The sequence below is a fragment of the Colossoma macropomum genome, unplaced genomic scaffold (genome assembly GCF_904425465.1).
Source record: "Colossoma macropomum unplaced genomic scaffold, Colossoma_macropomum, whole genome shotgun sequence".
Classification (NCBI taxonomy): Eukaryota; Metazoa; Chordata; class Actinopteri; order Characiformes; family Serrasalmidae; genus Colossoma; species Colossoma macropomum.
Window position 1 is genome coordinate 17,062,987 of NW_023494786.1, and position 15,547 is coordinate 17,078,533.

Genomic DNA, 15,547 nt, shown 5'->3' on the forward strand with positions numbered 1-15,547 from the left:
TTTAGCAGCCTGAAAAGACTAAAACTAAACTCCACCAAGAGATTTTATAGTAACTAAAAACAATCAAAGCTCGAAATTCAATAACCCAAATTTTAAAACTAGGGCTTTTGTATGCTGTGTGTCATTTTAGGTTTTACAACGGCAAACTTCTCCTTCTTTGCTGAGCTACTGGCTAGAATTAAAAAGCAAAGTTAAAGGAGACACATTTTGCTCTTTTTACCAGTTAAATGTAGTTCCCTGTGCTTACTGAAACTGTGAAAAGTATAAAACAAATAACACTTCAATTCAGTCTTATTTTGTATGCTTTGACTGCTGTTCTCATTGACTGTCTCAGCAGAAAGCAAATTAAGCGGTGGGGTCACTGTTAACTCCTTTGGTAAAGATATAAACTCAAAGCCTGTCACTAAATATTATTGGACCCTTTTAGCTTATGCAAAACTCTAGTGAAGACAGAATATGGCCTAATAAGCTCACAGAAAGACTGTTAAAATCAATGTAAAAGAGTCTACTAAATTAGTTACTAACTTAAAAATGCAGGGTTTTCATATGTGACATAACATTGCTGTTTTACACTGTTCTATCCTTCAGTATGTCGTATGTCGGTGCATGAAATGGCAGCTGCAACATCGAAAGTATGAGGGCTGGGTGAATGGGCATGTTCATTCAAGAGTGGGGGCTGGGACGTTTGCTCAGTATGATGCAGAATCAAGCAGCAAATCTTAACTGCCTGTAGAATCACATGTTTTCTGAAACAGGAAATGTGCCAAAATGCAAGAGACTTCACATTTCAGAGTTTCTCAGATGGTAGGTCAGTTCTTTAGTCATGAATCATTAGGGGGAAAACAAAACAAAATATATTGTGAAATGCGTCAAACAAAACCTTTTTAACTCAAAGGGATGTGACATTCACAGACACTCACCCGGTCAATGCTTAGAAGGGGACTGGCCTTGCTGAGGATTCGGATGATCTGTTTGATTTGGCCATGAGTCACTCGCTTACTGATGCAGCCAAACACCACCAGCGCCCGTGGTTGAAGAGATGGGTTATACTGGAAAGCAAACCTAACCGAAGACACACATCAAATGAATCAATGAATACATATACTAGCCTAGCTTCTGGGGGGATGGAGACATACAGGGATTTACACATGGTTAGATAAATTCAGATAGAATGTTTACGTACTTTTGAGCTAACTCTGTCCACTGGTCTAGCCACTTGCATCCAGGAATGTCCCTCATACAAGCCTGAGGAGAACAAACAGTCACCCAATGCAGCACAGACCGAACACCGCAAGAAATGTGCCGTCAATCATGGTCTAAATATAATGCACAAGCAAGGCAGCATCAGCATTTCAAATAGCATGAAAACACTATACTGTCCATCAAAGGTTTGGGGACCTATAGCTTTTTAAAGTGATTAAATACAAATGAGGATCTTTTTTGGTCAATTTACAGTAACATACTAACAAGTAATTTTGCAGAAATTAGTGTTACGCATGTAAATATGTGTGACAACATTCATGGCTATACTGTTTCAATGCAAATTTCAAGGCAATGTGTCCCAAACCTGCGACAGACAGTGGTTATTTGTATGATCCTGAATGTAGAGCAGTATATCTGTCATGCATGATAAAAGTGGACACTGACCTCCATGATCTCCAGCAGGGCTTCAGTAACTGTCTCTAGAGAGGACAGAGCAAAGGTCTCTCGCTCATATGAGCCCGGGGAGAAGGAGCGGTCTCTGTAGCTGGAGCGGAAAGCTATGACCGCTGCTGACTTTACCTTACTGATGCCGAACAGCAGGTAGAACTTGGGCAGTGAAAACTCAGTCAGGCTCAGCCGCAGCACCTGTTTAGTCTCCTCTGCAGGCAAGAGAACCAGACCAAGTCAGAAAAACCATTACATAGTGGAGACATGTATAAAATAAACTCAAAAACAGAAATAATCACACAGACCAATCAGAATCCCAAAAGAAAAACAGCTCTTAGACTGTTGATATTATATAAATTGACATACTGTTTTCCTGCACAGAATGTAAAAACAGATGTACATGTATGTGTGAACAAAGATATGCAATTATTATCCAATAAAGTCACATCATTTATGAAAAATGTTTTTTTAAAAGCTGGCTGTTAGAGCAGAAAGTGTATTAAATATTTGGAATGATTGCTTTGGGAGACCTCTATAAGCATGTTAAGCCTCAGTGACAAAATGGAAACCTTAAGCAATAATGTAGTGCTTGTACAGCGGCTGGATAGTAGACCATCCTGCACAAAGGAGAACTGGGTTCAATTCCCCATTCAGTCGGAAATACAGGCAAGACTCCTATCTCCACATTTGTTGACTAAAATTAGTACCACATCAAACAGCCTGGCTTTTTACCCTTCATCCTTGAGTAAACGTTGTGAAAAACAATCCAAATTATGTCTCTTCCAACTGTAAAATCACTCTTGAGCCATTTCAGCAAGAAAGCAAGAAAGAGTGCTATATACTAAAGGAAGTGATATAGCTTCTGTTGCTTCGTTGCACCATATAAAAAAGAAATTTACATGATAGAGGTGGCAAAGAGAGAAGAACCAAGAAGGAACTAAAGGTATAATATAGTTAAGATTAGTTGATTAATTAAAGTTCATAGGTTAATTATTTAACAGGCATTGTAATAGAAATAACTGTTTTCATTCTCTTACCACTGAAGTTAAGCTGAGAACAAGTACACAGTGAGTGGATGATGTTGATGACCAGGCCATGGGTGGAGGCTCTGAGGGAGAGGGGTCCCGTAGCCACAAGCAGGGTGACCACGTGGAAGAGGTATGGCAGGTGAGCCGCTACGTCCAGAGAGTTATTAAAGGAGAGCATGAGCATGTAGCGGGCCAAGATGGCAATGTCATCCCACATCAGGTGCTGCTCCAGTGTAGGAGTGGGAGACAGGCATGTCTTATCAATGATTTTACACATGCGGCCAATGACCTGCGGAGAAAATGAGAAAACGCCTTTGTATAGTTGTTATAGCCAAAGAACACTGGCTAAAAATTCATAAAGACTAAATAACATCACAAACATTTTCCACTGCTCTAATTTCTCTCTTATTCTTTAAAGAATTCTTTTAAGATAAGGTAGAATTAACAATACAAAAAAGAAAACAAAGTTAACACATATCTTTGACCTCTTTGGAAAATCGCTATACCCAGAAAAGATTAGTGTGTAAAACATTTGAAACAATGTGCCTTTTGTCGTCATCTCACTCTGTGTCATGCACCTAAACATTACTCGCTAGAGGCGTACGACCTCTTCAATAAGGTTATGTTTGGGTCTGTAGTTGACCTCTGAGTCCTAAAGCTGTGCGAGACAGAGAGAGAAAGCAGATGCAAAGACTGGACAAAGCCTACCCTTGTGCTCCTAAACTGGCATGTTGTGACATCAGCAGTGGCTGGCACATGCTAGCCAAACAATGCTCAGCAACCATTCAGTGTAGCTACAAACTTGAAAATACAGCTAAATATGACAAACGGGGATAAGTAGACAAGAAGACAAATCCTAATGCATTTGCTGCATCGCTAAAGGACTGCAATGCTTGAGACACTTGAGGTTAGTGGACTTTAAATCAGAAGAACCACCCTTGCGCTGTCAGACACCCTTAACTGTCTGACAATGATGCCCATTCACTGTAATGACTAACAGTTGTTCATATAATAGGAGAGAGTGGCTGGTTGGCTTACTATTGTGTTTCTGTTTGAGAGTGTGCATGCACGGATTGGGAGCAAGCATTTGTGTACAAACACTAGAGATAATGGAGTAGTGGAGCGAGGTCGGATAAGATCAGTGAAGCTACAAGAGAAATGGTTTCGGAGCACAAAACGCAAGCAACCTCAAAAGTAAGTCAAGCTCCATTTCAAAGAGGGCCAGTAAAGTGGTACAATGGTACAGCTTATCTTTGCTGTCAAGATGAGAATAGGCATTTCTTAGATGCTTTAAGATTTGGTATGCTCATATAATAGCACCAATATACTGAAATTCAGATCAGCTTTAACAAAACCGTATTTAAGTATATTGACAAAATGTTAATGTTTCTGAAGGTAAATTTACAGTTCATTAAATGCATGTTTTAGGCACCAGTGCTGATAAATTATCATGAACAGTACAGGAAACAATTTCTGGTGAAAGATGAAAGACTAACAGCATGCTGACATATTTTTGAAAGAGTAGGTAAACAAACAGAAAAGCTTTCCATTGCATGTTCTGCTCTAATGAGTGACTAACAGTATCTAATATTTATACATTTAACACTTATATTATGTTAGTTCAGCAATTAAGACCTACCTTGCTGGATACCAGTTTGACATTTCCTGAAGCCAGAGCAACAGCTGTATCTGCCATTACTTCTGCTTTGATGGATCCCAGGCCGCCAGTAGCACTGGTCTTTATGAAACTATCTAACACCACATCAAGCAGGTCTGATATCTAGAGATGGAAAAACAGAAGTCCTGTTTAGGAGTCATGTAATTCTGACAATGAAAGTAAGTTTTAGGAAAGCTTAGCCTAGAAGACCAAGATCATATCTGAGATCTTCTAAATAAACATAAAAATAAAAGGACTGCAGAGAAGAGAACTGGGAATTGAGCTTGGTGTGAGGAACCTACCTGTCCCAGGCTGCCCCATATCTTAGCCTGAATTGAGGGGTACATCTGCTTCTCATTGATGGTCATGGTGATCAACTTGTCTAGAATGGCAGTGACGCGCTGCCGTTTGGCATCATCATTGTGCTTACAGAAGCGCACCAGGTTGCGCAACCAAGGAGTCATGTACTCAAGACACAGGTGCTTCAGTTCAATACCTGAAAGCCCACAACAGGAAGAGTTAATTACACAAAAATACTAATTATAGGTGTGTAACTGTCAATATGCAACTTTTGCAGCACTGACTTGACTTGCTGAATCCAGAGATGCACTCTTCCAGAAACTCCAGGGTGAGGTGAGGTTCATTGGCTGCTAGTGTCTTACTTATAGACACAATAAAAAGGGTGTTGTTGGCTGGGATGCATAAGCCAGATGTCTCCAGAAGCTGCCCTTCAATCTTGAGGTTAAAAGTGCCGGTTAAGGCACACAGGAGGTTGTATGCTGCTGACCTAGTGACGATGGAAACAAATATAATGTCATGCAAATAACTAGTGTTAGTACTAGTGTATATGTCACATCACGTATCTAGCAGTGGTGTTTTGATTATTGGGTCATGAAAGAGAAGGACATAGACTAGTGTTCAAAACTCTATAATCACTTGTCATAACTGCTGTTATTTTACTCAATTTTAATTGCACAGTGTAGACTGAAAGTATAAAGTAGAGCCAGAAACCAGTTTTTTTTTGAGACCACCACAACTTAAATGTTAAATACCATAAAAAGTATACAATATTAAAAAATTAAATGATAAATAATATACTGTAATTATTTATTTTTAAGAATTTCTTCATAAGTAATCTGCCTCCACACTATTTCAAATACGAGGTTCTCTAGGTTTTCTCCCTTCCCTTTTCAAAAAATTGTTTACTGATTTTCATAAGGCATCAAAATAAAAATGATATTACGGAATGCAGATATTCTCAATGTTTTACCGCTTTCCCAGTAATTAAGGCATCATCTACAGCTCTGTTTATCATTCTGGACACATCTAAAGATTTCTAGATTTCTTATTTACAGCTTTCTACTAAGTAGTTGAAATTGGTGAAGGTCATTTAATAATTTAATCACATTTTTTATTTAATCAAAAACAATGATTTCAAACTTCTGAAAACTAGTGTATATTTAAACACGAAAAAAGTATTTATCAAAGCAACAAAGCACATGTCAGTGGTTTTTGGCTCTCAAGCAGCTCATTTTTATTGCCCTGGGGACGGCAAGTTCAAGTGCCTTCCAGTTGAACTAAAGATAGCAAGGCCAATATTAGCATTTCTAATCAGTTCAAAACAACAAAGACAGAAGCTCAGTAATAGAAGGCCCATTGTTACAATAAGCACTGGGAGATGCATTGGACTATTCATCCATGACTATCAAAATGGCTAGGCCACAGGGCAAAAGCAAGCTGTGTCCAAACGTCCAGGCTTACCAAAATCACAGTGCCTCTTACCTCAGACTAGGATCGGAACTCCCCAGGTTGAGAAGGGCAATGTTGAGCAAAGTGCCAGGCACATCTTTTGGCCTGATCTTAGTGTGCTGGGGAATGGAGTCAGGCTGAGAGAGCTCCCAGCGTGTGCGGATATGGATGATTGATTGCACTATGGCATCACATTCCTGGTGCATGAAGGTTAGGGGTGTGCCTTGATTGGCAATGGTCAGAGTGAACTGATTCTCATCCACAAGGCAGATCTCTTCAATCTCAGAAGCGTAGTAGATATCGTTGAGAAAGACTGACTGGCCCAGAACACGGGTACGCTCAGCTGACGTCACCTGCACAGCTGTGGAGCCGACCTGAATGGAAACAGAAGAGAAGGTGGAAAGAGACCCTCAAAGACTGACAATTTTCTTTTAACCAAGAATTGAAAAACCAATGGCCAAGTTATACAGTGGTGCCCCAAGGAGCTTTCTATTATCCATGAGAAAGTACCTTGATGGACACTTTTGTGTCTTTGTGGGCAAGCTTAAGGGCATTATGGAAAACTTTGAGGTCCTCCTCCAGGGCCAGAGTTGCAGCAGGAAGCTTCTGCTGGTCAGGCTCCACATGTTCAGCGAGTCGTGCAGGTGAATCAATAAACAATAGCTTCTTACTCCCCTTGAGACCAGTCAGCAATCGCTCATGGTATTTTGTGTACTCTCGCACCCAGGTGTTGCAGTTGTAGATGAAGACTGCAGCGACATTCTCATAAGCAAAATTCGGAAATACGACAAACCACTTTGAGAGGAAGTCTGTCTTGAAGCGGTTGCTTGGGCCAACATGAGTGAGGTCCACTACTATCTCATACTGTTTGGCGTAGTATGGCTTGAGGGTCAGCAGCACATGGTAGATCAGAAGGTCGCCATTGATCTGCCCCGTTTTAAACCTAAGGGCAAAAGAAAGAAAAGGTGCTAAATAAACAAACAAAAAAATGTTTTGGGTTTTTTTTAGTTTTCAATGCCATAAATGCACTTCTCATGTTTAAATATTTTTTTCATTTTTGCTTAAGGTACTAACTTGTTACATGAGGCGTTACCAATTTAGAAACATCAAATAATTCAGACAAAATTATTTATTCAGCACTTGCGTTTGCAACGCCAATGTCTGTTTTACGTAGTTATTTATGTTCTACTTTGTTCACCCTATTGTTCTACTTTGTTCACTCTCTCACAGACCCAAGTGAGCCATTTCTAAATTCAAGGACCCTCAAATAACTTGAGCAGGCGATGGGCAGGAAGTGACTATTCTGCATCTCAGTTTGTTACATTCACTGGCTCTGTTCATAAATTCTTCATCACGCTCTTCATCCACATTCTTCAACAAGCTCTGCCAACACTGCATGCAGGTAAATATTGCAGAACACATATAACACATTTTTTGTATTTACAAACTGCTAATGTGCTAATGTGATTTTCAGCATTATTCACACATTTATTATATAAAAATACTCAACAGGTAAGATTGTGTTTCCCCCCCCCCACATAAACAAGAAATTCAGTGATCTTGGAGGAAGAAATGTCATACTTGGGACTCCAGACTTAAATCAAGAAAAATGCCAAATTACAATCGTTTTTACCTTAATTTTCATTGTTAAACTAACCCCCACATGGCTTCTTTTTGTGAAGTTTTGCTCATTTCAGTATGAAATTTGAGTGGTTCATTTCCAACATTAAGTTCTTCTTTCTCCACATTTGCACAGGCATGGAGACCCCTTTTACCACAGGCTTTACTAAAGAGCTTTTTAAAAGCACCACCACTGCCTCCATCACTGATGGCACACAGAACCAAACTGAAGTTCCAACAAGTGTGTCTCCTGCTGGTGGCCCAGAGGGGTGGTTCTTTGACCCTCAGCTAGCATTCATTGTGGCCGTATCTTCTGGGGGTCTCATTATCGTCCTACTAATATCAACCTTGGTGCTGACCTGTCAAGTCATCAGTCTGAAGCGACAATGCGAGGCCCGGCGCTCAACCCGCAGTAACGTGGACCTGGTGAGTGGAACAGGCTACTGGGGCACTGAAACGATAGAGGGAGGCATTGTAGGACCATGCGAGACCAATCTCCTGTTAGAGGAGGTCAGGACCGACGCAGAGGACGAGGAGGTGCATGACGAGGCAGAGGAACCTATCCTGCACCACCGCACCACCACAAACATGGATGTGGAGAGTGCCCCAGTCGCTATGCAAACCACTACCTCCAGAGATTCCTGCCTAGATCCTAAGGAACTGGAGAACATGCCACTGATGGTGTGAGCTTGAATAGGTGCATCCTTCCTTTCTGTACCACATAAACCTCCCCAAAGGCAACAAATTATAGATCCAGTCTCTGGCCTTACCAACAGATCTAAAGATTTTCTCCTTGATCTTCTCTTTTTTTTATTATTTCATTTCACTTCGTTTATGATTTAGGATTGGACAATTTTCCATTAGGACAACACAAAGATTATAACATAAAATGTCTAGAGGTATTATAGGTATTTAATTCACAGGCATTTTTAAACAATGTCAAACATTTTTAAATGTAAGATATACCTTTTATGTAAAATAATCATTAACTGAGCTAACAAAACTGTGCTACTAACTTGTTCAGGAGATTCATGTTTTGAAAATGTATTTCTGGTTTGGTTTGAATATAACATGTTTTGGTGTTTTTGATACCTATGCAAATGGAACTGGAGAATACCATATTACAGTAAAACACCAGATGCCATATCTGTTAAATAACTGCTAACTAAAAACAATGCTCTTTAAACTCACATTTATAGAACAATCTAACCTTAATGTATTAATATTGATACAATATTGGGATAGTGAAGTGCATTACATGTTCTGGACACAATTAAAGCTGAGTCAAAAATTGAAAAAAAATCATCAAGTAAATACATTAGTCCAAGATCAGTCTTTCTTGCAGATTAGAACTGTAAGTATAGCCTTTGGCAACACACAAATACAAGACATATTGCAAACAAATAAATAATTCAATTAGAGCATATTCCAAAAATGGCTAAACTCAAGAGAATTCAATGTCAGAAATCTATTTCTCTGTAAAAGAAGTGTATTAGTCACCCAGCCATTCTTAAATCTGCTGTTAAAAAGCTGTTAAAAAGCTTTCTCTGTGTACGTCACCATGTGCCAGACAAACTGCAAAACTGCTGTCTGTTCAAATACCCCTCTTCCTGTCAAAGGCTTGTTGTCTTGTATGTGTATGCCACCATAAAAAAATAAAACTAAATGGCAATTACAAATAACTCCATGTGCATGCTGTATTTCTCGTATCAAGTAATTAAAAAATGTGTTCTTAGAGCATTAAGATGTTTAATTTTCAAAGGCTCGCAAAGGAGAAGCTATTGGATTACATTTAACTGGAATCAGGTTGAAGAATATAAACTGGGTGTAAAATTCCAAACACACCACTCACCTTCATGATATGAGTGGTCAGATGTTCCATTATATAGAAAAAACATACAAAACAGGAACACTTCTCCCCCTCATCTAACAGGTTTGTACTTAAATATATCAAAGTGCAATGTGCAGTTAAATTTTTTGCATATTACTGCCCTTTTTACTTTGTACGGACAGTGATGGTTTAGTCAGAATAAAATACTCATTAGTTAAGAGAACAGAAAAAGCAGTGGTTTCACAGCTCTCATTTCCTGTCAGTGAAACATACTCAAGTTCCGTATTCAAGATCACTGCCGCTCCCTCTGTCACAACCTTTAAAAGGGGCTCTGCGACTGTAACGTATAAATGCTTTAATTTTATCAAAACTGATATTTAGATAAATCAACTGCGCAGAAGAATGTCTGAATTTTATTAGAAAACTACATTAATACTGGTAAGTGACACTTTTCATGCCTTATTTGTGAGATAATATAATGCAACATGGACACTTAATGCTACAATTCTTGTTTGTCTAAATGTCGCCTCAACCTTGCCAAGTTGGGTTGACGGTTAGCCATACATCACTTTCATTTCTACATTTATATACTTGGGTAAACCTTGGTTTTCTGTTTTAATAATTACTTTTAAACAGCATAACAAAATCTAAGAATTCTAAAATAATAAAAACAATGATAACGCTACCAAACATTCTGTGTTGAATACTGTGTACATATCTTCAGCAACATTGGTTAAAGATTACCATTGGTGATTTAGAAGCATTTGCGTAGATCACAAAGACGTTTGTCAGTTATATTAGGAAAGCAAATGGGGAACATTTCACAATGTGTCTACAGTTGCTGCAACTTGCTATGTCTTCTTTTAAACCTTCTAAAAGAGTTAGTCACTAATATAGATCATTGACAAATATCCACATTTGTCTGGAAGTTTTCAGGAGACACCACCTATGAGGAGTACACCATGAGGACTGTCCTCTGTATGTGTGTGCTGGTCCTGCTCCTTCCATGGAAACTAAATGGTACTCTAACCCTCAACCCAAATGTCTCCACACTGCATGAAGGTACTTCTGAAGGTCATGGGTCTTCCACAAGACGTCAAGAATCCACAGTTATGTCGACAAGACATCATGCTCAGCACACCCCAGAGTTCAGATCTGAAGACGGCGTCCATTCTTCAAAATGGCCTTTAACAATCTTACAGGATCACATTACTACAGGTCAAAGTCATACAGAGCACAAAACAATCATCACAGAAGAAAAGACAGCTTCACATTTGTCTCCCTTGGCCACCTCAAGACGGCAGACAAAAGGGAGCTCTGATTACTCTAACCAGCATGAAGGTACTTCTGAAGGTCATGGGCCTTCCACAAGAGGTCAAGAACCCACAATAATGTCCACAAGAAATCAAGATGGGGACACCCCAGGGCTGAGACCTGAAGATGGTGTCTTGTCTTCAAAAATGCACTCACAAATCACCCAGGACCAACACATTGGTAAGAGTAACACTGAGAATAAAACCACAGAGGTGCAAATCACCACAGGAGAAAGTGAGTCACCTTCACATTTCTCCTCCATCGCCAGCTCAAAAGGGCAGACGAAAAGAAGCTTGGATTACTTTCAAAACAACCAAACCACAAGTACACCAACCGAACAGACTACGTTAATGTTGCAGGAAAACATTACCACTGGAGATCAGCATCAAACATCACATATATTCAAATCCACTGACAAGGCTGGTGTGACGGATAATCAACTACAAGAATTTTCAAGATCTACAGTTAAGATCTTCAACCCAGAGACCAATCACACACATTTCCAAACTACTGAAGCTACTACATATGAATCTGAAAAAGTATCAGCAGTTCCTCAGACCAACATAACGACTACAAAATGGTCCGCACAAACCCAAGAAACTGAAGGAACCAAGGCAACCCCAGGTCACCTAGTACAGTATACAACCAACACAAATACTAATTTGACAACTACAAGCAACAAAACAAATCACACTGCTCCTGCTGTCAGTACTTCCACAATGGAAGTCCACATCACAAGAAACAGAACCATGACTACAGCAGGCTCTTCCACTGGTCTCATTTCAACTGTTAACACAGAGACTGTCACCACTGCCACAGCCACCACGGATAAGAAAACAGACAAAACCATCACAAGAGGTATGACTACCTTCACTACTACATTTATGACCACTTTCTCCACTCAATCGAGCAAGAAACAAACTACTACAAAAAACAAGCAAGACACCTCAAATAATTCACAGCAAGGAGGTAATGGTAATGCAGGTCCTATAGTAGCAAGTCTGATTGGAAGTGTACTGGTTCTTATGCTCATAGCAATTGTGGTAATCTTAGCAAAAAAACGTCGGCTGGATAAAAAGAAGCTGGAGAACTCCGACTGGGCTGGTCCTTCACCGTTCCTCGAAGGTGATAGCCAGCCGGGCCCGCATGGCAATGGTGAGGACGGGCCGTTCCGACGCGACACCAAAAGGATCTCACTCCACTCGTTTTTTCCCCAGAGGTTCTCTCAACGGCTTTCGTTGCTGGTAGAAGAGGAGGTCCAGATGAACGACATTGCAGCAAGTAGCACATTTGGCAGGAATGAGCAACCACAGAATGGAAAACCAGCAGTGGAACAGGACCAGATCCAGACACAAAAAACAGACAATCAAGTTCCAGCTCCTGAAGCATCTTCAGACTCAACAGTCCCCGAGACGGTAACTGGGCCTGCTGTTCTGGACAACAATGCAAAATACCGAACCATCGCCTAAACCTGATGATGAAACCATTCCATCTCCATCCTCACAGACAAATACTACCCCTCCACGTCCATTCGAGGATGTGGATCTCAATCCCCCACAAACAAACGTTGTTGATGCTCCTCCTGCTCCACCACTACCCTGAACTCTGTGACATGGAAAAACCGCTTCCTCACCAGAAACCGCTAACCAGAAGAGAGCAAAAAAAACCCCAGCAGATTCTTATCTGCGTTCAAAAAACAAGCAACTTAAATGTAAAAACAAAATGAAAGACACAGAACTGGTGTAACATAGCAAAGGTTTGCATTTTGTTTAGGATGGACTGATTTGATTTCTATAGCTTTGTCAATTAACTCCTTTAACAAAAGAAAAGAAAAAAGAAAAAAAAAAACTTCCTTCACTTAAGAGTAATAAAGTAGATTACTCTGCCTCATTAAGGCAAATACTCACTTTAACACACTGATTAATTGTCTCTGCTAAGGCCTTGTTTTCATTTAGACCACTATTTTAAAATAAGGACATGTAGATCTGCAAATACAAAAATGGTCTGTCTTTAGCAAAAATGTAAATACTCTTAAATTAATGACTTATGATTGTTAATTTTGAAGGTTTTCTTTGTCATGTTTTCATCCATCATTAAATGGCTACATTGCAGTATTAAACACTCCAGTTATCTCTAGATTGATATTGGAGAGACTGTGAGTGTGTAGGATGCCATTTCCTCTCAGTCTCTGCTCATGGAACAGGAAAGCCTGCAACCCTCTAGCTGACAGTGCACATAAAATCACAATGAGGTGTGTTTGTGTGTGTGAGACAGAGGGTCCAAGAGTGTGCATGCGAGTGTGATGGAGCGGCAGAGAAACACTGAGAAAGAGGGAAAGAGAGTAAAGCATTGCTGAAACTGTTTGAGTGAGTTACTGCAGTGGCACATGCTACAGCATCTGATCGCTTCTCTGAGCAGCAAACAACCTGTGATCTACAACCAGGCCAGCCCAACTGCAGAACGCATCCCCTTTTATTGTCACCTAATTCTGATAGTGTCATAATTCTAACAAAAGGATTAGGTCTTTTTTTCTTGAATGAAAACCGTAAATCGACTGCGCTAAGAAGATGAATCTGAACCTAAATTAGGGCTGGATCAAACACATAAGTCAATCAAATATAGGAATTTTAGTTTGGAATACATTATAAATTCATTACAGGTATCCATGTTACCTTGCTTAAGAGTGTCATGTGTCTGATCAGAACCCAGATCAGTCATGTAACAGCTACAAGCAAGACTTATATTTCTTTTTTTTTCTAATTTAACTGTTTTATAGCAGGTTTAAACCTTGAGAGAACAAAAAGCAGGTCTGAGAAAAGCCTGCAACTACAAGAAAATTTTGAATCTAGATGTTTAAGTCATTTTTGTCACAACTGGAGATTACTTAGTTGTACATCTTAAATATCTTTTTCCTTTTTTAAGTGAAAGTTACCAAAACTGGTAACTGTAAATTGTAAACAGGTCGTTAGTTTTTTTTAATACTGTATCTATTTTAAGTCTCACTGACCAAGTGCAAACGTCATACCAGTATTAGATTTTACATTTTTCTTCTCGTATATATATATATACATAAAAAAAAAGACTTTCTCCAAAAACTTGTAGAGCTTGTGCCCATATGGTGCACAAAAAAGGAAATGCCACAGCTGAACAGGAAATGAACCACAAGACTTTTTCAGTGGTTTCACTTGTACTGGAATAAAAGCTTAGTTACTATAGAAAAAGCCTATGGTAACCTCAACAGTTTTTGTCCTAAGGCAGCTGGACTAAATTATTCTGAATTGCTTCAAAATTAGACTCTAAAAACTGCTGCACATGTGAACAGTAAACTAGCCAATGCTGGAGGTACAATGTGAATAATGTGGTCTAGCAGCTGATGATTTTTTGAAGCAACAGAAAAACAACACAGTGCCAGTAAAGACAGCAAGAAAAAACTTGCAAGTTTAAGTGTTGTTCACACGTCTGCTGGTGCCACCATACTGTTATATGACGCCTGGTGCGTCACTTGGCTGCAGCACATCATTCTCAGTACAAGGGCAAACCAGGGAAGCAGGTTAATGAAATGTATGACATATATTTCTCTGTAAATATACCCAGTTAAAATACAGGCAAATCAGATAAGACAAAAACCTTTTCAAAAAACAGCCATGCTGACAGCTTAAAAGGATGATCAGAGGTGGGCTACATGACATTTTATTGCTATTGTGATATAAAATATGCTTTTCTACGCATATTGTGGACATCATCAGTACTGAAAGAACTTTGACCAACGGCATGTTTTGTTATAAAGAGAAAATAATTAGTTTAACTGGATTGAGTGCAGTGCAGTATGTGAAATGTTGAATAAAAAACATTGTACCCAGAGTTCTGGGTGGCTGTTTTTAAATGTGGTACTGCTGGTGCATTGTGTACGCGTGTCAAACTATTGTGATTTGTATCGTATTTAGTGAAAATGTCTAAGCATCGTCATATGATGTTTTATGCTGTATGGCCCACTTTTAAAGGTGGTCCAGTGAACCAAAAAGACACTAACTTTAGTTAGCACTTTTGCACAAACCCACTGGTAGACACTGGTGAAAGGAAATATCTATAATTAACAGCACTCAAGATTCAAGAAAAAGAAGAACTGAAGAATGTGCAGGCTATTGCAAAAGAAGCGCTCACCCCACACAATTTTGTAACTATGACATTTAATCTTAATTAAACATCAGATTGACCTTAAGCTCATAAATGATCAGTTTTTGCTGCTGGACCGCCAAGCGAGCCAGTCTGCGAGAGCTGATACCTCGTACTGAGTCACTGATGTCCATTGCTGAAAAGTGCATGCGCAAGCAGCGCCCAAGACAAGCAGCAGGTGGGGGAATGCACTATCAAATGTTGCCCTCACACCCTACCTGCACTATCAATATAAGGCTAACAAATTATGATCAAAAGCAGAAACACATTCATTTAAACACATCATGGGTCTTACGACTGAATAACGAGTGAAATATCACAGTCCTCAGTATTTTCAATTTGAGCTAAAGTTGTATATAAATTTTCAATTTACCGTGCTGCAAAAGCAGCTTTATATCGCTATTTACAACTATAACGCTAGCATTATCATCATGTATACTAGTAGCTAGAAAATGAGTGGTTTTGGCTCATATTTTTACACTCTCAAGAGAAAATATACATTTTGCTTGACTCTATGCATGATTT

At 39.3% G+C, this 15,547-nt stretch overlaps 2 protein-coding genes across 6 annotated transcripts in view; one reads left to right on the plus strand and one right to left on the minus strand.

Moving 5' to 3' along the window:
- Positions 1 to 15,547, minus strand: part of nf1a (neurofibromin 1a) — a 73,643-nt gene that overhangs the window by 13,425 nt on the left and 44,671 nt on the right. For all 4 annotated transcript variants that reach the window (XM_036562477.1, XM_036562460.1, XM_036562470.1 and 1 more), the window contains 9 exons: positions 6,595 to 7,027; positions 6,118 to 6,458; positions 4,920 to 5,122; positions 4,638 to 4,831; positions 4,318 to 4,458; positions 2,688 to 2,967; positions 1,648 to 1,862; positions 1,184 to 1,245; positions 921 to 1,062 (listed from right to left, as the gene is read on the minus strand). In XM_036562477.1, coding sequence (XP_036418370.1) covers positions 921 to 1,062; positions 1,184 to 1,245; positions 1,648 to 1,862; positions 2,688 to 2,967; positions 4,318 to 4,458; positions 4,638 to 4,831; positions 4,920 to 5,122; positions 6,118 to 6,458; positions 6,595 to 7,027 — 2,011 coding nt within the window. The remainder of the gene's footprint in view (positions 1 to 920; positions 1,063 to 1,183; positions 1,246 to 1,647; positions 1,863 to 2,687; positions 2,968 to 4,317; positions 4,459 to 4,637; positions 4,832 to 4,919; positions 5,123 to 6,117; positions 6,459 to 6,594; positions 7,028 to 15,547) is intronic.
- LOC118802035 (protein EVI2B) lies at positions 9,835 to 14,003 on the plus strand. Of its 2 annotated transcripts, none has more exons than XM_036562487.1 (2): positions 9,835 to 9,973; positions 10,465 to 14,003. In XM_036562487.1, the coding sequence occupies exon 2, from the start codon at positions 10,498 to 10,500 to the stop codon at positions 12,316 to 12,318; it is 1,821 nt and encodes a 606-aa protein (XP_036418380.1). In that variant the 5' UTR covers positions 9,835 to 9,973; positions 10,465 to 10,497; the 3' UTR covers positions 12,319 to 14,003. The 2 variants fall into 2 exon arrangements, with proteins under 2 accessions (XP_036418380.1, XP_036418389.1); XM_036562496.1 differs by having other exon boundaries at positions 9,884 to 9,973; positions 10,472 to 14,003.